The 24,649-nt window shown below is 41.0% G+C and overlaps 1 protein-coding gene across 6 annotated transcripts in view; it reads right to left on the reverse strand.

Moving 5' to 3' along the window:
• Positions 1 to 24,649, reverse strand: part of DMXL2 (Dmx like 2) — a 210,425-nt gene that overhangs the window by 58,203 nt on the left and 127,573 nt on the right. For all 6 annotated transcript variants that reach the window (XM_089690563.1, XM_089690560.1, XM_089690562.1 and 3 more), the window contains exons 18-24: positions 20,726 to 22,399; positions 18,591 to 18,701; positions 17,581 to 17,750; positions 12,810 to 12,907; positions 12,195 to 12,360; positions 11,846 to 12,110; positions 9,276 to 10,333 (exon numbers count right to left, since the gene is read on the reverse strand). In XM_089690563.1, the coding sequence (XP_089546689.1) occupies positions 9,276 to 10,333; positions 11,846 to 12,110; positions 12,195 to 12,360; positions 12,810 to 12,907; positions 17,581 to 17,750; positions 18,591 to 18,701; positions 20,726 to 22,399 (3,542 nt within the window). The remainder of the gene's footprint in view (positions 1 to 9,275; positions 10,334 to 11,845; positions 12,111 to 12,194; positions 12,361 to 12,809; positions 12,908 to 17,580; positions 17,751 to 18,590; positions 18,702 to 20,725; positions 22,400 to 24,649) is intronic.

A 24,649-nucleotide genomic window follows, 5' to 3' on the forward strand; every position in this document is an offset into this window, starting at 1 on the left:
GTAAAGAAAAGAGAAAAGTGATTCTGGTTTGTAATAGTCATGTTTTAGCCTTTAAACAAGTCCTAACTGCTTAAAGATTATGTAAACCCAACATTTCATATTCATGATCTGTGCTTGCTGTACGATGTATTTATATAAAAAAGTATCTGGTTCTCTTTGCATTGCTTCATTTGCGTGAAATTCCTGGTGATTCTTCCAGCCCCTCTGCTTTCATATTAAAAACTGACCACACTAAGCAGGAGAACACAGTGAGGTCAGTTCTCTACCTCTGCTGGAAACTCAGCCTGCTCTCCTCTATTCATCAGACTTGTCAAGGCACCCCCCCCCCCCTGCACAGGCATTCACTGAGAAGATCAGTGTTCTAGTTGCCTGTCTGTCTCTGGCATCGATACTTTGATTTTGGGACCCAGATCAGGGAAGTCATTGATGTGGGAATTGTTAATCTGCATGACTGTTCCAGGTCTGTGTCTTAGAATTTATAAAAGCCATTTGAACAGCCTGACAGTTGGATAACTCATTTCCTGGGAGGACAGTCGGTCAGTAATGGAAGACTTCATATTCTTTCAGTACATTTCCATCTCTTCCAGCATGTCCACCTAAAACAGTAAGTTCTGTGAGATGCTGAACCCTAGCTGAAGGCACTGATTCTGAATAGACACTGAAGAGTACCATTTCTCCAGCTTTACATCTTTGTGTTTGTTCCTGTTTAGCTGGAGTTCTGCTGCAAAGAATAAAGTGCAGGTTTCCATTCCCTCCCATGAAGATCTTCACTGTGTGGCATGTCCAGTGCTGCACTGCAAATCCTTAAAATCTTCCTGCTGCTCATCCTGAGGCATGTATGACCCCAACTCCTTGCCTAAATGAGCAGTCTTTCCATATAACCATCAAATTGCACAACTACGTTTGACGTGGTTTTTACAAACCCTTTTAATGGGGTACACCTGCAATAACGTGTTAAATTCACCTTTACTGTATATGCTACATTTGTATAAATACATTCTGTTTCCAAATTGATAAAACAAAACAAAAAAACACATTCTCAGGACAAAGCCATGAAGCTGAAGCTAAAGCTGGCCAAATATGGATTAAACTTTCGCTAGTTATTATTATTATTATACAGGATTTATATAGCGCCGGCAGTTTGCTCAGCGCTTTACATTATGGTGGGAGACAGTACAGTAACAATATGATTCCATACAAGAGGGGTTCGAGGGCCCTGCTCCTTGGAGCTTACAATCTAGGAGGGAGGGGATAGTGGTACAGGAGGAAATAGCTGTGGGGGATGGAGTGGTTGGAAGAGTAGAGGAGTTCAGTATTAGGTGAGGGCGGGGTAGGCTTCCTTGAAGAGATAGGTTTTCAGAGTGCGCCTAAAGGTGAGCAGAGTAGGTGATAGTCTGATGGATTGGGGTAGGGAGTTCCAGAGGATGGGGGGAGCCCTGGAGAAGTCCTGAAGATGAGCATGGGAGGAGGAGACAAGGGAGCTAGAGAGTAGGAGGTCTTGTGAGGAGCGGAGAGTACGGTTTGGGTGATATTTGGAGACAAGATCGGTGATGTAGTTTGGAGCAGTGTTATGAACGGCTTTATACGTCAGTGTTAGTGTTTTGAATTTTATCCGCTGAGCAACTGGGAGCCAGTGGAGGGATTGGCAGAGAGGGGTGGCAGATACAGAACGGTTAGTAAGGTGGATGAGTCTGGCCGCAGCATTCATGATAGACTAAAGTGGGGATAGCCTACGGTGAGGTAGGCCAGTGAGGAGGGAGTTACAATAGTCAAGGCGTGATATAATAAGGGAGTGAATGAGTTGCTTAGTGGTTTCTGAGGTTAGGAACGTTCAACAGGGACTGGTCGAATTTTGATCCACGTATGGGCAGGAGGGTTGTACAAAAGTCAACCTCCCGATTGACTTCTGTACAACCTCCCTGCCAGATTCTTGCTCCTTGATCAGTGCTGCAGGCTATAGCCGGCAACACCGATCATTGTCAGAATACCACAGCTTAGTGAGAGGATTCCCCCATCGACCTTGAATGTGTGGATGGGGGAATCGAGTCAGTTTGTTTTTGTTCAACCTGCTTTTTGAACAAAGAAATAAAAACAAATCCATCTACTTCTACAATTTTCAGTATTTCTCTAGGCCCTAGTCCGGGTGTCGGCAACCCGCGGCTCTTTTTCATCTTTGCTGCGGCTCCGGAGCACACTGCCCACCAGGTGACAGGCAATAGGGTTTCAGTGGTCGGCAAGCCGCGGATCGCAAGCCACATGCGGCTCTTCTGTGTGCCAGGCGCCCGCTCCCCTCCCTCCTCTCGGGCGGCCGCCTCAAAAGTCAGGACTCTTTTAATCCGGCCCGCGGAGCGTGGAACATTGGCTGTCAGGATGTAGGCGGGGCAGTCAGGATGTAGGCGGGGCAGCGTGACGAACTCCTCCCCTCTCACAGTCCGCCCTGAAGACCGGAACACAGCGCGGGAACACAGCGAGAGGAACGCGCGGAGCAAAGGTAAGTGAATTGAGACAATATGGGGAATGAATTACTATGTGGGGGATGAATTACTACGTGGGGGATGAATTACTATAGGGGGGATGAATTACTACGTGGGGGATGAATTACTATAGGGGGGATGAATTACTATAGGGGGGATGAATTACTACGTGGGGGATGAATTACTACAGGGGGGATGAATTACTACAGGGGGGATGAATTACTACAGGGGGGATGAATTACTACATGGGGAATGAATTACTATGGGGGATGAATTACTATGGGGGATGAATTACTATATGGGGGATGAATTACTATATGGGGGATGAATTACTATATGGGGGATGAATTACTATATGGGGGATGAATTATTACGGCGTAGCTACTCAACGTGGTTCAGCTCCGCCTCGCCACGAGTACAGTGCCTGGTGACGTCAGGCCTCCTGTGTGCGAGGGGGAGGAGTGACAGAGCCGAAACCAGCGTGAGCTAGCGTTGCACGAGCGTGAAGAAGAACACAGCACTGCGCGGGAGTGAAGAACAAAAAAAGGTAAGTTAATTTAACGTTTTCTATGAAAAGTAGTTCTGAGGGGGGGTTAAAAAAATATTAATAGAAAAGTGACAATAATATAATAATGTATTTATAATTTGGATTACATTGGGCCCTCATATTTACCGAAGGCTATGATTGTGATTATGACGATACACTGTGGCCCTGATTAACCCTTTGCTTACTGGGCCCTTAAACCCCCTTCATGACCAGAGCGCTTTTTGCGATTTGTCGCTGCGTCACTTTAACTAACAATTGCGTGATCGTGCGACGTTGTACCCAAACAAAATTGACGTCCTTTTTTTCAAACAAATAGAGCTTTTTTTGGTGGTATTTGATCACCTCTGCGGTTTTTATTTTTTACGCTATAAACCAAAAAAGAGCGACAATTTGTTTTAAATGTTGCAATGGTTTTGCGGCTCCCAGTCTTTTTTTTCCCTTCGGAAACGGGTCCAAGTGGCTCTTTATGTCTTAAAAGTTGCAGACCCCTGCCCTAGTCAAAGCACCTCAAAATGTTTTGCGGCCAAGGGAGATGAAGGCAACTACTGAAATAAAATTATGGTAAATATGTATAGTTAGTGAAGAGCTGAAAATCCAACATTCATGATTACTCTGCTCCTATAACAGTACCTTAACCAAAATAAAAAACAAACAAAACGTACAGCTCTGCACAACAAGTAACCAAAAGGTATTCAGATTCAAGACTGCATAATTTGCAGCATTGCTCTATTTGTTATGCCAAACTCACTGTATCTCATGCAAAACCCATTAGTTTGAGTAGCACAGACCAGCTTCTCATTTCTAAAAAAAAATATATATAAGCAGTAAGGATACAGAAAGCAGCAAAGAAAAGAAACAGCTTTTTAAACTGTCCTCATTTAAGGGACACATTTGGGATTTGAAATGGATGAAAGACTAACAAGTGCTTTGCTGTAGAATCAGCCCTTTTTTTTTTTTTTAGAAAATTGAAAAGGAAATTTAAAGACCAGACCAGAGTAACAATGTTGTAAACTGGGTCATCTGCAGATTAAATGTAGTCATACATAACCAGCATAATCAAATGTTCTAGGACACCACAGGTTATTTTGTAAATAGGATAGCAAAAGAATTAAAAATATACAGAGAAGTGAGGGAACTATGGCAACCAATATTATATACAAGATAGCACCATGTGCTACCGGCAATCCACCAAAACAGTTCTGGACTTCGCTGTGTTCACTATAATTCTGAGAAGCAACGCAAATGAACACTAAACTGAACTAAATCTCTATTTTATATTATCTTAAAGTTAATGTAAACCATCACCTTGTAAAACCCATTCAGAAAATATAAAAAAAGGGGAAAATGTTATTGATAAAGTGTTCTCAGCTGCATAAAAGTGGGGGGAGGAGAAACAGCATCACACTGAGCTAAAATTCCAGCATATATACCCCCATTTGTAGATACGAACTTTCACGCAAACCAATTAATATGCACTTTTTAGGATTTTTGTACATGGAACAGCAGGCGCATATCAGGAATACATACTCTTTAACCTTAATTTTATCAAAGTATATTTATGAACGGAGGATTGATGGATGTTATTTACCCACCACCATATATAAACGTATTTTACAATGTTCTGCCCGTAGTCCACTATGTACTGACCTGTCACTTTACAGCTCAATACACAGAAACAGCATACCAAACAGCTGAGTACCTTGTGATTGCTGTGGTATCCCTAATTCCCTGCATTAATGTAAATAACATCCCACTAGTTCTTCTACCAGGAGCCCCTAAACATTTACCTCTTCCATGATCCAGCGCAGTCCCCGCTGGCAGCCCTGCACTCCTCTCTTCCTGGATTTACAGACTTCACTGAAACCAGCACGAGCCCCTGCTGTTGTCAGTGCTTTGGTGGCACCTGGAAAGGATAGCGCTGGTGGGGGACTGCCAAAGAAGAGAGACGGAACTATCTCTGTGCAACATCGTTGCACAGAGCAGGTACGTATAACCTTTTTTTTTTTTTAATTTTATATAAACCAAAACTTTGGCTTTAGACTAATTTTAAGTAATGAAAATGTAAGCAAACCATGTAAACAATGGTCACCAGAACAACTAGAGAGTGAATCTCCTTAGCAGAGACACAGACAGCATTAAAAACCTGATAGGCTCCATCCCCTCTTTACTCTATTCAAAGCTAGAAAAAAAAATTGTTTTCCTAAAACCCATTAGGTACAAAGAAATTTTAAAATCCTGGTTATATGCTGCTACTTACAGAAGATATGGACACTGATAAAAAGAAAAAAAAACATGTATAGAGCGAAGGAAGTCCAGTGCAGTATAAATTGAACAAGGATAATGGTGGTTAAAGAATGAGGCCATAGCCGAATATAAGGGTTCAGTTGGAATAGTCACTTAGGGGTTTATTTACTAAAGCCGGTTCACTAAGAATCTAGTGCATTTCTGGGAAGAAACCAATCAGCTTCCAGGTTTTATTGCTAAAGGTTAATTGAACAAACTAAAGCTAGAAGCTGATTGGCTACCATGCACAGGTGCACCAGATTCTGAGTGAACCAGCTTAAGTAAATAAACCCCTTACTGTCACCTCTGGTCAAAGCACTGCGATAAATCCGCTTGATAATATGAATGCTGCACTTTCCAATGTACAGCTGTTCCCATTTTCACTGGTCGCAGTGGCATGATGTCAGGAACATTCTACAAACTCATTGGCAAACTCATTCTGACTGCTAACCCTGTGAACAAGGGCTAAGTGCACAGCAGCAGAAGCAGTGAGTCAAACAACCACCAACAGGTGGAGTAATTAAACTACAGAAACAGGGGAACAGAGCAAAAGCAAGAATGATTAACAAAAGGGAACACTGGAAAGTTTCCTAGTCCAAAAACATATCCCTGAGGAAAAGTTGGACAACAGGTTCACAAGGTACGATAAACTGGATAAAGTATGACAAAAGTCCCAAAGCCCTAAACGACCATAAGGTTCAGTGAAGAAAAGCTCCAAGGGTAAGGAATATCTGGGACAGCTACTCAAGGTTATATGAGATAAGACTATAGAAATATCCAGCATTATACCTGAGCATGATGGTAAAGGACCAAAGAAGTTGAAAACAACCCCACCTTAAGTCAGAAAGACTAACAGACAAAGGGGAAAAGGTCCAAGAAGTTTCCTCCACTAAAATAGAAAGGAGTGGAAGACAACCACCCTATACTGGTGCAGCAACATGAGAAAGTAGAACAAGTAGACCTCTCCACAAAGGCACCTGGCACTGAAACATGATAGGGAAAATCCCTTGTGGGTCCGGTCTACCTGATACATGACATGGGAATACAAGTCTTCCCACTTGCCATGATCCAGCAAAGCTTCCACAGCTGTGGACCTTGATGGAGTACAGGAGCAGAGAAGATATTTTGAATAAGTTTACAGAGGATGCGAAGCAGCCACAGTAGAAGGGCCTAATTCCAAAAAATTGGAACCCATGAAGACCTCTGAACATGTGCTATCTTCTACAGCAGGGTTGCAGAGTGAGCGGTCTTATTGACAACTGCAGTGAACACTAAGCCCTCTTGCAACCTAAAACTATTTAACTTTGACCTCTTAAATTAATAAGTAGGTCTAAGCACACTTGTTGATATTTCCATGTGAAAAGACCTCTATCCACTATCCATCTCTGGTAGGGTGCATACATGCACCTAACAAAATAAAAGATGGCGATCATCATAACTTTACACTGCACTTAATAAAACATATGTTTTTATGGACAGAGACACTTTACCTTTGTCCCCTCTAGTGGTATCTTTGTTAATATGGATCACACTGGCATAGACCACCTATTAATGAATCACTTTTCAAAGGGAAAATGCTCTTGCAGTGTCTCAGGTGGGGTCCTGGACCTTCTATGGTGCCTCCTGCATGCATATAGAAATTCAACAGACAGCAGTTTTAGTGGAAAGTTCTTTGCAGCCACAAGAGTCCTAAAAGACCCAGTGACTACAAGAGCAGGTTGATAAACCAAATATAGGGTGATGCACACTGCATCAATAAGGTTTGAAGCAACCCCTTATATCTCTTTGAGTCCACTGAAGGAAACTGCAGTCACCCAAAAACAGTCTCTCTCCCAACTGCTGGGAATCTGGATCAAGAATGACAACAGGCGATGCAGGCCAGGTTTTGCTCACAGTAACAAATGGTCAGAGACAGACTCTGCTGGGGATAGTGCCAAAGCATGCTTAGAAACTCTATGGACAGAATGATGCAATAGCTAGGGACAAACAGCTGAACGTCTCTAGTGGGCTTGGGGTGGTCTTTGTCCCATCCAAAAGAGGTACAATAGACTCTGTACAGAAGACACTATAACATCAGGGGTCCATGATTACAAGCATCAATTACATCTGGGGATACCAAATAACCCTAGAACGATTAGGGGTGTATGGATTGAGTCACCCGTGCCAGCAGGACAATCCTGTGTGTGTCTTTGGGCAGACATGTTGCGCCACATGGCAGTAAACAACTAAGACCAATGTGTGGTTATTCGGGACACACTGTATAGATCTGTTGGGCAGTTATAGAACACTAGTGCTGTATTTTATGAAAAGCTATTTTTATTAGATTTTTTCATACATTTATATTTGGACATTAAGTATAGCAGCTGCTTAGGTAAAGTGTATATACACATTATCATATACACATTGTCCACAGTTGTATTTTTTTCTAGTTTCTTTCATCGTAGTGCGGAAGGGGTTTTTATTATATTTTTTTTCAGTTTTAGTACTTTATGACTTTTTTTTTTAAAACTGCTGTATGTATCTCTGTTGAGGGCATTTTACCCAACACCTGTGCAGGTGTTCAGACAGAAATGTTTGGAGCACAGACATCAATCTTTATCAATGCAAAAAAAAAGTTTTCCCAATTGGTGAAATTTTGCTAATCTCCTGCCTTGGTGACTAAACAGGAAATGGGGAAAATCTGTTGTGTTGTCTGGAATTGTCCTTCCTAGTGTCAAAGTGAGGTGATTTTCCTTTATATGCAGTAATTCATTATGCAATGTGCTAGCCAATTTTGATTATCTGTTACCTGGGCTAGACATTAACTAGTACACTGTAATGGAACCAGACCCCGACTGCACTTGGGTATTTCTGTTAGACTCCCGCTTCCCTGTCCAAACACAAACCACGGACCCCAACACTGACCAAACAAGATTAGAGACCACCAGACTTGAAGGAAACCAGGAAAATAGACTGCTTTATTTTAACAGGAGCAAGATATAAACAAGGGAACAACCCAACTCCCTGCATGTGGACACAGGGCGGGGCAAACCAAATCTAGCAACCAGAGACACATCAGCAGACAGTCCCATCAGGAGGGCTGCTGGAAACACCACCCACCAAGCCAAGACACAAACACATACATCCCATAATAGTTTGCTGCCAAGCAAGACACACAATAGAACAATGGGACCACATGGCAGTAAACAATGAACAACCCCCACACCAATATTAGAACATTTCACCATTTACTCCTAACAAGCACAGGGTGACTTACATATAATAGGGTTATGGGGAGCTGAGACAGGGGTCTCCCCATCCCTACAAAGGGGGCTGTGTTCCATGGGCCACCCACCCAAAGTGACTCCTGTCACATACACATTCTATCAAGAGTGTAAAAGATATAGAGAACATCCTATTTCATCACCTTCCTGATGTCCGCCAGAGTTCAGAATTTGGCCCTTTAGTCACCGGTCACACCGTTGTGATTTAAAAATGTGCGATTTGTGTGCAATTTCTGAAGACTTTATTGCTACTTGTGAAGATTTTCAATGATTCCTTGTAATTTGCATTGCGATTTCCATTATAGCCTATGTATGGGAATTCGCAACAAAACTACACAAAAAGTAATGCAAGAACTACTTTAGAAATTGCACTGTAGCAAATGCGTATGTTAAGACACTGACATTCATTAGATGTGATTTCAAATCACAAATCGCACCTGAAATTGCACAGGTGTGAATGGGCACTTAATGGTGAGTGAACCATAATCAAACAACGACCTCTCCACTAGAGGATAATAGTGCACATTGAGACTAGTCATTTCTTCCACAGGAGCTGATCTCATCAGGATAACCTGCTGTATTAATCTGCAATAATAAGGTGCAGGGGAACACACCACAGTAGAAAACAGAAGCACAAGTTTAAATGAAATGGGCTCGGTTATACGAAATTAATGACTCTACATGGTAAACTAAAACATGAGAACTTACCTGTTGAGATTCTTGCAAAAGAAATTTTAACTCCATTCTTACAGAGGCTAAGCCGCCACCTTGTGCACCATGTAAACTGCAGTAGCTTAGAAACACTCTTAGAAGAGCTTGGTTCTTTTGCAGCCACCATTTTCGCTTTTCAGCATGTTCCCTTTTAGCTTGTAATCGGCGACGTTCTATTTGGTGACGTTCATATGATCCAATATCACTTTTTTCGGAGATTTCTGGGGTATCCGATATATCTGTAGGAGGTGGGGTTTCAATTGTGAAATCCTTGCTGTCTTCTTCATGGTTAAATATTTTGTGCATAGCAGCAATTTCCTTCTCCAACCAGTTATACAGCTGAAACCTCAACTTTCCACCATCAACTTCATGCCCTGTAGCCAGCGTTCTTAGCTCAGTCATAAGAATTTTTAGGCATGCTCGGAATTTTAGCTGTTCAGCAATTACATCTGGTTCACTCCCAGTTGGGGCTGAATTGTCCACTGTTGGGGTTTCTGAACTGACATCTTTAAGGCTTTGACTCATGTGGTCCAAGTTTAAATTCTTTAAAACTAATCCAGCATCGTCTTCATCACTCCCTTTGTCTTCTCCCCAATCCAGCTGAAGAGGTTCATCCTCAATTTTCACTACTGGCACACCCCAGTCAAAATCAGCTGAAGAGTCTTTTGCTGCCACTGAAGCTGAAGTGAACCAACCTGGTTCACCTAATTCTTCCAAATTGTTCACTTTGCCTATGGAATGTATACTATCCTGTCCAACAGAACTGAAGCTCAACAGATCTTCATTGATAGCTGCTGATTTGCTTAGTTTTGGAATCTTGGAGAGAACTTCTAAAGCAAGCACAGGGCACCCCACTTTGAAATGAGCATTAGCAGTGGTAAAAAACAATTTCCTTTCAATAAGGTTTATTTCATCTACATAGTTTTTATCAGTTTTCAAGCTGGCTGTTACAAAAGTAGCTTCCGGAGTATTAAAATGCCGACGGATTAGCAGAGGATGAGTTCGAAGGTAGTTGTAAAAACTGAAGACCACGGGGTTGCACGATTTGATGAGGACTATATAAATTTAAAAAAACAAAAAAAAAAAACAAATTAAATTAATTGTGACTATTCACACAGGGCAGCTACTACACTGCCGCAATCACAGCATGTTTGAGAAGGCTTTTCACCCAATGTCGCTAACAGGGTAAATTCACTAGGCTTATAGAAGGGAGACTGAAGGAAACAGTCTACAATGTTTTACAATGTTTTTTTTTCTTTTTAATTTAATCTCCATTAACATTTTTCTTGTTTAATTTTTTTCATTTAAGTGGACCTGAGCTCAAAGGTGAAGATTTGCTATATAAGGCCTCTTCTACATGGGCATCATCCGTTTAGTCACTTTTTTTGAAAGAAAAAACAGATTCGGTTTACATCAGTTTGCACATCTGTCTTCAGTCCAGCTCAGTTCAGTTTTCATCAGTCTACATCTGTTTTTGCTCATTTTTTTCTTAGTTGTTGAAGAGGTGAAAAAAGTAAAAGTGTTCTGTGCATAAAAACTGACATTAATAGAACAAATGTAAATTGATGCCATCCCCTCTATAGCCCCTTTCACACGGACGTTCAGTCTAGATCCATTCGTCAGTTTTTTTTTTTAGACGGATCCAGACTGAACCATAATGTAGGTCTATGGGTGGGCAGATGAAAATGGATAATCATCCATTTTCATCCGCCTACATACGTCAGTTCAGGTTCATCCTTTTTTTTAAACGGAGCAGCAAACATCCAGATCTATTGAAATGGATTGGATGTAGACTGAATATAACTGATATCAATTGAACTGAAGTGCAAACTGATATAAACTGAGGTCAAATTGAACTGAATTAGTGATGCTGCATAATACAGTGTGTGTAATTGAGTGAGCACCCCTGTACTGTTCCTGTAAACCTCTACACTGCACCAATGTACTGTCCCATACATACACTGCAAATATAGACTTTCTAAAAGTCAGTACTGACACCACCTTCATACCACAACAGCATTGGGATCCAGCAAATGATCACTCAGACACCTAGCACCGTGTGTTGAGATAGGGGAGGGGTGTGCTTACTCTATGCATATCCCATAGCTCAATGTGTACTGACACAATTAAGAGGTTTACAGTGAGGTTGAAAGTATGCGTATGCATCATTCCCTGCTATTAAGCAGCATCACTGTCAGTTGCCAACCTTTTGGTTCAGCACAGGTCAAATTAAAGGTCCAATGCCAGCCACTGTTACAAAAGCTTTGGCCACAGAAATCCACTACTTTTAATTTGTCTTCAGGGCTGGCACTGCTTTGTTTTAAAAAGGCTTATTAACTTTGAGTTCTCTATCAGCCTCAGAGAAGATATTTATGATTTTGCAAACAGTTGCTCAACGAGGATCTGAGCGGGGTGACCCTACCGAAAATCTATAGGCCGTATGAAGTGATGACATAGACCCTGCAGCTAGAGGAAAAAAATCTCAATGCAAAACAAGGAATAATATTTAGTGACATAGAAAATTCAGTACAAAAGGCAAAACACTAATTCAATGCAAATATACCCACCGGGGTTTTCATCATCCTCTTTAGGCGTTTGCTCTAACAACGTGTCCAGCGCCTTAGTATAGTCCTTCATTATCCAGTAAGCAATGCTCCTGAGGAACGGATCAGGATGAAGTTTTGTACAGCAGAAGCCTGATCCATCTTTCTGACATCCCAGCACTCTCTCATATAGAAGAGACTCATATGTAGAAGAGGTATCGAAGTCTGATTCATACAATCTGGCAATAACCATTGCTAGCTGACTGTCTTCCATTTTTTCCAAGCAAACCTGAAAGAAGAAAATCCTTAGATCTAACAATCACATTATTGCAACTTTTTATGCAACAGAATGAAAAATGTGATTTTTTTATACCTCAATAGCATCCTTTAGAGAGCCAGCTAGTAAAAAGAAAGCTGCAGATTGTTCAAATCGCTGCTTGCCAAGTAACGAGAATGCATTCTTTAGTGCTGCTTTCCTCCAGCGGTCCTCCTTAAAATTATGACTGAAGAACTGAGTCATCTTTTCATCATGCTGTGACCTAAAAATACCAATCTCAGTCTCAAATTATTGTAAAATAAATTACATTCAGAGTGTTCTGAAAATGTAATTTTATACCACACTGTTTTCAAACTATACAAGCAGGGAAGAAGCCAGATCAAGTGAAGCTGCAACTACATTTGCTTTAATTACACACTAGGGCTTTGAAACCTTGAAATTGTGAATGATCAGCACCACTGCATGCCTCTTTATAATCTCCTCTAACTAGCTGCAGTGACAGATATTTTGCTGATAACCAGCTTTCCATACTCATGCTTAAGCACAGCAGGGGAGGCAGGTCTCCTAATGGTCATGATCCTCAATGAGCTGTACTAAAGCTACCCACCAACTTCTAACATACAGAAGAGGGATTATTCTGCTTGATTGGCTGCTTCAGGACTATATTCTGTACATTTAAAGGTTTGTGTACATAACATTTTCTACATTTACCTGAATAAGCCCCAGAGAACTGCTTTCTTTTTCATTGCAAGATAGAAAATTGCAGCATCTAGTGGGTCACTGTTTCTTTGGAAAGCTGCTTTTGCAACCTGTAAAAACACATCACAATGGCAAATTAGAGATCCTACAATAGCAAATAGAAGAGTATTGTGTCTGCTAGATGTACCTTATAACTGTTTTACTGCAACGTTGTCTACTTGAAGATCAAGGTAAACATTTGTTTCTTTTCTAATTTTGAATCCTCTCTGTAACGCTCCAATTGTTTGATGGCTTTATGTACTGTATACCTTGTCAACTGCTTACCGGATTGTACTGTGGTCATAAACACCCGTTTCTCTTTGTACAACTGTACTACAATGATATTAAGGCATTTTGCTTTTCCTTACACTCTGTATGCACTTTCAATGCCTAATAAAACTTTATGAAAACTAAAAACATGTCACATCGAAAACTTTCACTTTTTTCAAAACAAAGTTTATTCTTGCAAACTACATTCTCCTACAACAAAAACTGAAATAAGGATTTTCCCATAAAGACTAACATGTAATCCTGTCTTTAAAAGTACATACTGTAAATATTTAATTATTTATAGGCCCTATGCACACTGGGCTTAAAAAAAACGCCAGTTCACTTAGCAGAAAAAATGCTGATAAAGAGTGTTTTTGTACACAGTTTAGAAGAGCATCTTTTTTTCTGCCAGAAAGATCCAATCAAAAATGCAAAACCATAAGGGTTTTTTTTTCCTGCCTTGAAACGTTGAGCTTAAAATATGACTCTAATCGTCCTAATGTGTATGGATACATAGGATAACACTGAGCTGCTTCTACAGGCAAAACACAAAACTCCTATAGAAGCAAAGATTGTTAAGTCTGTGTACATGGAGCCTTACAAGGTGGCCTTCAGCTACAAGTAGAAAACAATAAGTATGGTTTGGAATCCCCCCAGTAATGGCCATTTGCTCCTTCTACCACTACTGCCATTTCACTCTTACCTTTCCCGCTCCTCAACATCCTAAATTAAAACCAATGAAATGCTACAAGTCAGCATTTTTTGTTTTTAAAAACCTAAATTTCTTGTTGGAATCTCTTGAAGTAAACATAATATATGATGTATGATTTGGTTGATTTTAATTAAGCTAAGTTAAAAGTGCAAAGAATCACTAAGAATGACAATCAAGGAATTTTCAACATTATTAAAGTGGTTCTAAAGGCTCAAGGTTTTAACCTTCATGCATTATATGCATGAAGGTAAAAAACCTTCTCTGTGCTGCAGCCTCCCCTAAAACTCACCTAGGCCCCCTCTGGATCCAGTGATGTGCACTGGAGTCTCGGCTACCCCAGGACTCTCTCTCCTCGTTGGCTGTCAATCACAGCCAGTGAGCCAATGAGAAGAGAGATGGGGTGGGGCAGAGCCACGACTCCATGTGTGAATGGACACACGGAGCAGTGGGTGCCCCCATAGCATGCTGCTTGCTGTGGGGGCGCCGAACAGGAGGGAGGGGCCAGGAGCGCCAGTGGAGGACCCAAGAAGATGAGAATGTGGACTGCTCTGTGCAAAACTACTGCACACAGCAGATATGTACAGACATGTTTGTTATTTAAAAAAAAAAAATAAGCCTTTACAATCACTTTAAATAATAAAGGGTGTTGCACTGCTTAAATTCTAAACAAAATCTCTAAACCACCTCCCTAAACTGTAATTCTTCAGTAAATATATCTTAAGTAAACACACTACAGAGCACACACCCACAGTGTTTATATGAACTGCAAATTACCAAAAAGGCAAGTGAATTAAAACACTCAAAATTAGTCACTGTAAACATTCAATGTGTAAAAAAATACAAACACTGCTATGAATTATGCAGTTTACAATTAATCTCAAACAGATGCACTTAACAGTGCCACAAATTAAAGCCTGTGCTGAAAGAGTACACACTGAAAAGATCTTGCCTGTGCACCCCTGTGGAGTGTTTATTTATCAACTTCAATTATTTTTCACATGGATTGTATTATTTCACTAATATGAAGTTTTTGCTTTATAGGGGCCTGCACAATGTTTTAAAATGTTAAAATTTCCTTGGAGTGCTTGGGGGCAGGGCACAAGCAAGGTAAGACAATATCTTCAAGTTGGAGGGCTCATACCATCTTTGGGAGAAAGGAGAGTTTCAATTGTAAGACTACTCTATCCTTGTGAAGGGCTCCTTACAAGACAGGGCAGCCAACTCTGAAACATGTCTGACAGATGTGATGGCCACCAAGGCCAGTACACTACACAATATCATGGGCAAAATAATATTGTGCATTGTACTGTTGCAATAGGGATGGAAGAGCACCAGTTTTGTGCACCTGATCACAATCCATTCTTTTAATCTTATATGACCACCAAAGCCACTCTGTAGGATAGATCACCCATTTCTGCACGTCAGAGTGGTCCAGACTGTTATCCTAGGGAAGCACAGGGGTGCTGTATTGGGGGTCTGATCTGTGAGACAAACTGAATAAAGGTTTTTTACAAATGAGAGATAAGCCAAAGGCTTTTGGAATATGATGTGCCATCCAAGGTACTAAGTATTCTCTGGAGTTGAAATGCCTGTGTTTATACAAGACAAAAAAGAATCTCCAGGTGCAGTAGTAGATTTTTCTCAAAATGATTTTTCTGGCATTGAGTAATATGGCAGTGATAGAGTCAGACAGAACCCTGTTCTGTCAGTGATTGAGAAACAGAACTGTACAAGGGGCCTTGGGACATCAGGTCTGGCTTCTCTTTTTAGAGGCCATTTGTTGTGTCCTTGGAATCTGAGTACACGTATGTATCAGCTTCTTCTGGCCTAGTTTGGTGCAATTAAGTATTGCCAAATTCTTCCCTCCCTCTATCTTGCATAGCAGGCGAGGAAGAATCCACACTGGATTAGCCTGAACTGAGTCTATGGGCTTATCAAAGCATTGGATCCCAGAGCTAGAGGATCCTTGGTCCTGGCAACAAAAAGGGGTAACTTATTGAATATGGAGGCAAGGATGTACACTTCTGTAGTCCCCCCATTTCTGACATAGGAGGTTGAGGATGTCAGGATGGGGAAACCACTCCGCTTGGTCTAGGAAATGACTACTGAGGAAATCCACCTTTCCTTAGTCAACTCCTGGGATGTGAACAGCAGAGATTTCTGAGCAGTACTTTTCCATCCAAGAGATTACACTTACTGTCTTCAAGGCTGCCTGACTCCTGGTTCCCCTCTGATGAATCATATAGGTCACTGCTGTAACACTGTTTGATTGCACCCTTACTGGGTGTCCCTTGAGAAAGGGGAAGGGGGTCTTGTAGAGCACAGCAAATTTTTTTAGTCTGAGCCATAAGATGCTGATGGACAACTATGTTTCTTTGGGTGACCAGGTTTTTGGAATTGTGATAGATTGAAACTCTCCTCCCCAGCCTGTGAGCTGGCATCTATTGTTAGCACCTTCCATGAAGGTGGAGAAAATTACTTTCCCCATTTCCAATGATGGACTGGTAATCTACCAAGCTAGAGGATTTCTTGTTTGGTTGGAGGGAAGCCAAGAGATGGAGTGTGTTTGTTCCAGGCAACAGAATGTTGTGTTGGAGGGGCCTTGAGTGGAACTGAGCAAAGGGAATTGCTTTGAATGAGGCAACCATGAAGCATAGGACTCTCATGAAAAATCTCACAGAGGAAAGCCTTTTCGATCTTAAGGTCCAAGCAAGCAAACTTGAGGAGGGAGAAGCTTGTTTGATGGAAGGAAAACTTTTTGCCTTAGCCTTGTATAGGATGAGGCCTAGACATTCCAGACACAGGTAAGGCCGAGGGGAACACTTTTGGAAGCTGATTTCTAAATCAAAATCCTGAAGAATATGAATTGGATGTTTTCAGGCAGTTTTGAGGGACTATGAATTCTTCAGAAGAGGTCTTGGTACCTAGTAACCTGGATTCCCTAAATTGATAAGAGGAAGAGAAGTGGTTTAAGCACTTTTGTACAGAGTACAGAGTACATAGCAAATGGCAGTGCGCCAAATCTGAATTATTTGTCACCTACTGCAAAGCGCATAAACCACTGATGAAGTGGGTAAATGGGAAAATAAAGAAAGACATCTTCAATGTCTACTAATGCTAAATATTCCCCCTATATCAGAGAGGCAATAACTGGTCTTGCGATTCCATGCAAAACTTGTGTATGAAAAGGTACTTGTTTAGGGATTTTGTAACCAAGTTTTGTACCTTCTCAGCTGCTTTTTGATCTTTTTCAATTTTCTCATTCCCATTACTGATCCCTATCCATTCTCTGCACTCTAATTGATAGTTCCCAAACACCCACTATTAACAAAACCCTCCCCCGTTAGCTCTATAAACCATTTACCCAATCCAGATGAAGGCACCAAGAAATGATACCTGGAAACCACTTGCTGTGTACACACTGTCTACTAGAGCCATCCACGGGCTCTGTTTATAAGAATGAAAAGAAGTGATACAGCAAGATGTCTTCTCCTGACCCTTCACCATTGACCAATAAGGCAACTGGAGAAAGTTGCAGCAACAATGCTACATCGGACCTCTGTCCACTAAAATCTGTGACAGTAATTTACAGCAGTTAGCTGCAAACCATCCAATGCCTTTCTGTGGCCACATGCATAGTCTTTGGAATACAGTTTGAAAATCATTGCACTAAACTGTGGCATACGTAAGCTTTAGGGCACTATTTTACAAAATAATATACTGCAAAACAAGGTGTGACTTAAGTGATAAGAAAACGCCTACCTTTTCTATGCATCTGCGGAGTGTGTTTATATTCCTCACCCACCAACCAATTCCCATTGCTCTAAGCTCAGACCACTGTGGGTCGCCTTTTTGAATGGCTGGAATCATATTGATTAATTCTTCTTCGGCCTCTGAGTGAAAAGCCCATGCAAAGTGACATGTTGATAACCCTAAAACATTAATAAAATTGTTGTAAAAATGTTGAAACTCTACTGGAGTCTTAGCTCTTATGTTGGCAATACACACCTTAACATTCCAAACAAGTGTACTCTTATGATGGCCATACACGCTTCAGTTTTTATTATCCATTCAATATGCGATCTGATCAAATCAGAAACCTATCGAATAGCCATACCTTACCTTTTCGGATAGATTTAGATTCGGTCTAGATCAGATTCAATCATATCGGCCAGGGTGGAAAATCATCGATCTTTTTGCAGCAACCAGCAGCACCAAGATGATTTAGTCATAAATGTTATTGTAGTTAGATTGGGTTGGTAAGTTGCATTGTAGAAACAGAAACATGATCAATAACTTGCGATCATAACTATAAATCGAATGATACTTCCCTGTGAGTGGCATAATGATCAACTGTGTTGTCGACTATTAATTATTGCTATTGGAAGAGATAGATCATTTATCAAAGCATGTATGGTCACCATTACAACAATAACAATAAGCAGGTAACATAAATGATCTACTGGTTGTATAATATACATGGCTGAATATGCAACCTTTACCACATTCCTTAAATTGGGACAATCTTGCCATTGGAATGCCCTTGTGCTTTATGTTATCAAAAACTACATAAAAGGCAAAGAAAGTTCTGGTGTTCTTATGATCAGAACAATGACCAAAAGAATTACTTACTGACTATTGTTTAGGATGGGGGGGGGGGGGGGGAGAGGTGTTATGCCTGTCTATGAGTTTGCTCAGTTAATCGACCTTATTCTATTATTAAAATATGCTTTGTATAGAACCCCAGTTAAATGCACAGTAAAAATAAGCACCTTGATGAAGCAGTTGAATACGATACAGTGGAGGCAGTGATGTTAGAAGACATGTGTGCAGTCGCATGGCCAACAAGTATCTTAAGCCACACTCATCAAGATTGTCACCCCCTGCAAACAAAGATTTAGACAAAGTTATATAAAAAAAAATAACTGCAACTTGAAGAACATGGCTGCTGCTAGTTGATACAGTTCACCAATGGTCTTTGCAGCAGTGTAAGAAAAACTAATCCTGGCTAAATTCACTTTGCAAGCAACTTAAATGTGACAAAGCTACCATATTATAAGATATGTTGTTACTATATCTCTAATATAAGGAAAAAACTTTTTTTCCTAGTTTTGATAAACTTGGAAAAACATTGGTCAGTTTTATTGTTGTTTATGTCTCAGCTGGGAAAAATTTCCACATTTTTCAATAATTGGGATGGGACTTCACACCAAGGAGGGGTAATGTCTAATCTATTCCTTGACAGTCCAAGTCAAGATGGAGCCCACAGTGGTGGTGCTCAGATTCATTTTAAGGTGCACTAGAAGTGGATCCTTGCCCTTATGAGGTAAAACGATGATGGTGATCAGAGAAATATGTAGGGTGTCATTTCTGACCTCTATTTCTGAAAATGTTTCTTGCATGCCTATCTTGCTGATGATGCTTTGGCTCTGCCCCTGACACAGAACAAGCATAAAGACAAGGAATTTTGACACTGGTCTCTGTATGCTTATCCTGGGTCTGTAAGTTAAAAGTACTGGACAGCTTGGAAATCCACATTGTTTAGAATTAAGCCAGCATAATTCTCTGACAGGTCTACCAGTACAGATGTATGCTAGTGGACAACGGTCTTTTATAATTACGTGAGCCATGGGAGCACTTACAAGATCAGTGCAGAAGTATGCACAGTCATTTGTACTGTAACATGTTGTGGCCAGCTCTTTACTAACAGCAATGGGTATTGCAAAGGGGCTGGGAACCGAAACATCCACTCCCTGCTAATTATACAATGATACCTGACAAAGGTGTGCTGCTCAAAGAAGGGTTGCAATGAGAGACATGCAAAGGTTTTCATTGCTCATCTCTTGTTATGGAAATGGTTCCTTGACTGTCCTGCTGACTCCTTGGTATCAATATTTGCCCTCTCACTTCGCTCTTTCCTGATCTGCATATTTGTTCAATGATTCACAAAGTAATTAAGCAATTGGGTCAGCATACCCAACTAGGGACCAAGCATTTTCAGAAGTTGGTCAGTAATGGTAGCCCCATATTTCTCCTATGACAAATTTATTTTGCATCATAAATATCTGCTTCCATCATAACAATGAAGAAGAGGAGAATCAGAAAGATGGACTGTAAATTGTACCCAAGATCTTTGGAGTGTGTGATAAAAAAAAATGAACAAAAAGGCAAATCACATCTGACCAGAACCCCTTTAGTCACAAAGGAGCTACGGTGTCAGTCTTTAACTTAGTTGAATTAAAGGGTTAGTAAACCCAGAACCCTGCATTCGCTATATCTGGTCTAACACAGTACACAGAAGATGGAGGCACAATTATTTTATTAAATAGAAAAACTGCTAAATACCTTTTCTAATCAGCAGTTAGAGCAGTCTTGTGACTTCTATCAGTGCCCAGCAGAGCACATGTTAAAGCTTGTAGGAGGGGTTTTCATTCTGCTGTAGGAGGATGCAGAACCCCTGACCTCTGTCTGGACAGTGCTGATTGGCCCTGTGCTGATCACATGCACTCGCCCAAGAAAAATAAAAACCTCCCTAGCAATACACATCAAACTGAGCATGTGCAGAGTGACTCCACACAATATATGTCTTATCAGGAGAAAAGAGGGGGACACTGGAAGAAGGGGATGATCAGAGAAGTCAGGATCAAACAGTGTTTTAACACAATGCAGAGGATTAACCCCTTAGATTCCACAGTGATTATAACAAGCATGCTGTACTGCATATACAGACAGATTTTACTGTTGTGGGTTTAGTTACACTTTATGTCTTGCAATTTGTGTAATAAAATACATTTGTTTAAAATTTTAAAACATACCATACATACTGTCTTAGAAAATGTATAGCCCCCTACAAGACCATTCATTAATCAATATTTATGGTGGTTATTTTGTGAAATGAAGTTATTACCTGAATAGTTGTTATCTCTGCTTTCACCAAGTTCTGTGCTGGTTGTGGCCACTGTATCAGCAAGAGCCACCAAAAACATCTGCTCTAACCGTGTTAGGCCAGGCAAACTAGAGTGCATGAGATGGCTTGAGAGTACGCTGGCATGCTCACGGCCAAAGTAAGTAGGGCCATATTGAGACAGGTTGATCACTTTTGATTTACTTTCTCTTTTCTCAGTTTCAAAACCAATGAAGTCATCTGTTGTTACATTCTGTACCTGGAACAGGTCAGAATACTGGTCATCTACTTTACTATCAAAACTAAGCTTTGAGGTCTGGGACATTTTTGTGGTTTCTTCAGGAGCAGAATACGGTGCATCCTTATCTGCAGCAACCAGAGCATATAGAGGTAGCGGAGGTATGGAGTCAATCTCTGTGTAATCTCGTGTTCCATCTTTTCCAGTGATAATCATGTCCTTAGCTGTGCTGCCACTAACACTAATTGTCCGTGACAGGTGGCGTTTTGGAGCTCCCTCATCTCCAGCATCTAAATCTTTAACAATTGCCACCTCCCCAGCAATGCATTTGACTAAATGTGAAAGGATGGCTTTTGCTCTTCTAACTTTTCCTAAGTCCATGAGCTCCAGCAGCTGTGTTGGATGATACTGTGGAAGAGTTGGAGAAAGCACATGAGCAGCCTCAAAAAGACCACCATCTTGAATCACAGTAGGACTACCAAAGACATCATCTACAATTGCTGCCCCGTCAATTACGCTGGTCTTCTTAGAGATGTGGACTGAATCAGACTGTGTTGCATTGTCTTCAGAGACCAAAATTTCACCGTTGCTAGATTTCAAGTTGTGTTTCCACTGGGCATACACATGCATTTCACAGTCCATTCCAACAACTAAAATCCCATCTCTAACCCAGGACAAAGATACAGGCAATGAAGGTGTCCCATCAACCGATGACACCAAGTCAATTGATCTGAGCAGCACCCATTTGGATTTGATGCCTTGTTTTATACTACCACCTAGTGGTAAAGTAATAACAGCGATACCATCCTTGCTGTTGGTCTGATCAGTAACAATACCTGAAAGTCGCCCATACATAAAAATATTAGAGCCAACTCCAACTGTTAGTACATGAGAGCCATCCTCCTTTGAAACCCAATCCAAATGCACTAAATGCTTGATGTTGGGAACCAGATGTTTGTCTTTGTTTAAAAATACATCTGACTTGAAGTAGACAAATAGATTGCTATCAACGCTCACATGAGAGTCAAGCATGCTGCCAACTCTTAATAAATCATCAAGATGAATGGTTTGTTCTAATACCCATTCTGATCCTCCTGTGGATTCACATTCAAAGAGACACACATGCATAGAAAACTCTTTGGAGACATAGCCATTATGTTGAATAGGTTGCTTGTAAGCCACAGCAAGTCTTCCTGTGTAAGAGCAGCTCACTGCAACGGGCTTTCCTGCCACAGGTATGGTACTGCTGCTTTCTTCTCGCCCTTCGTTCATCAATGACCATTCCTTCCAGCAATAGCTCTGCTGTTCCTCGCTACCTACACATTCTTGAAATGTCTGCACATGGCATTTCCAGAATCGCACTTTGTTATCTGAACATGTAGTAACCACTAAGTATGGTGCAAGGCACACTGGGTAAATTGAAGAAGAGCTGAGATGACCTGTGAAAACAAAAAAGAGCTTACAGTGAGTTCTCAAGTTATATTGTGAGAAATTATCATATTACATTAGATCATTTAAAGGGCAACCAGCAGCGCAAAGATGAGGGTATTTTGGACATTACTTTTAGGAGGCAGTGAACTCAGCATCAGGTTGTTTTGGTGAGGGGGAACTAATGCTGAAAACAAGTGTACAAAATCTTTGCCTACCCTGCCCCTTTACCTCAAACTTTAAGTTGAACTAAAGGCAACATGTTTTTCATTTTGGATAGAATAATGGAGGGTTAAAACCCTTGTCAGTTTTTTTTTTTTGCCATTCTATGTCCCATTGGGTAAGTTTCCCTTCACTTCATGTCACACAGCCAAAACACAAAGTGGAAGGATATACCTACAGTTAGGGAATCATTGGTTGTCACCAGAACTAGTGACCCCATTGGAAGATTTCCCCTCTATTACTCTTCTGAGGACAACTCAAAATTTGGCATTTTACGCTCTGTGCTCATGGTAAACATCCTATTGGGGGCACAGACAGAAATAAAAAAACCTTCATTATAAATCCATCCAGCACCAGACCCATATGTTTGCTTGTTTAGTCGGGAGTGCATGGCACATGGTAACACCATCAACAAGATACCAGCACTTTGCCAATAGACCTCACAATTTTAATGGGGTCAAATTGTAGAAGCCAAAATCTAATGCAGCCACCAGATCTGCCATTGGTAAGCTGCAATATAATAGGATTTTTGTGTCACCTCTAATGAATTCTAACCCCCTGGAATTATAGGACACAGGATAGTATTCTGGAAAGTGGGGTTTTGCTGCCTTCTTCAGATGGTTGGACACTGGCAAAGCACTCCCACCAAGCCTTAGTTTTGTAAGCAAGCAATAGTAGCAGTAGATTATAAGAAAGGAGGGGTGGGAATATAAACTTGCTTTGAGAAGATCCTCACCCATTTATGTCCTTGAATTCTGTGACACATTTACTATGCCCTGTGAGGAGGCACTGCTGTGCCACAGAATTCACAAAGCCTTAGCTGTAAATGTCTTACCTTGCTACAATACAGGATACAGGGCAATAGTTATAGACCATAGGTTATTATGCAGCCTACCTACAAATGATTGGATGCTGACAAAAACGTTGTTAGGGCCACCACTAGTGCACACTCCTGTAACTCCACACACTCTGTGAAACTCTAGTTTTTTGGGATAGTGTACAGCTATCAGAAGATGTTAAGGAAGATTCAGAGGAGTGCTGCCATGGACAGTGATCTGAGCTTATGGCATCAGATTTCTTTAAGGATACATTGCAAGCCCTTTTGGTACTCTGGGTGGATGGTCAGCCTGCCAGGCCCACAGTAATGCTGCGTTGGAGCTTATGATGTGCTATTACCATACAAGCAGGAAGTATTTCCTCTAGGGGTACTCAAAACATTTGTGGCGCAGGAAGGGTTAGTAGCCAAATAGACAAGTCACTAATGGCAGCCAACAGCCCAAATACATCCTGCAAATGGCTGGGTGTCTGCAGAGTTGAGAGAAGTGCAGAGGTGGTTTCATGAGTCCTGAAAAAATAGTGCAGAATGACCTTGGAAAAAGAGACTATACAGATTCAGTAGTTTGCTTGGCCTGTACAACTGAAAATGGGGCAAAATTTAAACCAGGGATGCATGTGACCCACTGCTGCTGAGAATACATGTCAAAGAGAAAAACACCCCAGTGCTCTCCATTAAAAGCCAGAGAGCTCTATTGAATGCGGCTTTTGTGAACTCCATTGCATAGAAGGTAATCCAGGCCAATTTAGGATTTTCACCTAGGCTTCACCCTCTCAGTGGGAATGTCTTCAGGAACAGGGGACCACCAAAAGGTGAACCATGGCCCAGGACCTATAGTGCACTCTGCGGCTTACACACAAATTGAACCTTTAGCTCGAAGGAGTTGTCACCTAACCTAACACAAGAAGCTGCAAGTCTTTCTTTGCGGCAAGTGAAGAAACTTGCTTGTTTTAAAAAAAAAAAAAAAAAGCCTTGACAAAATTATTAGTTTTGCTTCGCTCAGTGTTGACAAAAGCTTTGCCAGCGTCCAATCTCCTAAAGGAGGCAGCATAAACCTGTGCTTATGAACTCCGTCCTGTGTCCTGTAGTGTACGATTAAGAAATTAAATTTCTGCTCTTGCTTTTAGATACATTTTAACCTTTAATGACCTACATGTGCATGTAAAACTACATAATATGCTCCATAAAAAATTACTAAAACATC

Source organism: Staurois parvus, unplaced genomic scaffold (genome assembly GCF_062004578.1).
Source record: "Staurois parvus isolate SC_StPar_1 unplaced genomic scaffold, SC_StPar_1.0 ptg000533l, whole genome shotgun sequence".
Lineage (NCBI taxonomy): Eukaryota > Metazoa > Chordata > Amphibia > Anura > Ranidae > Staurois > Staurois parvus.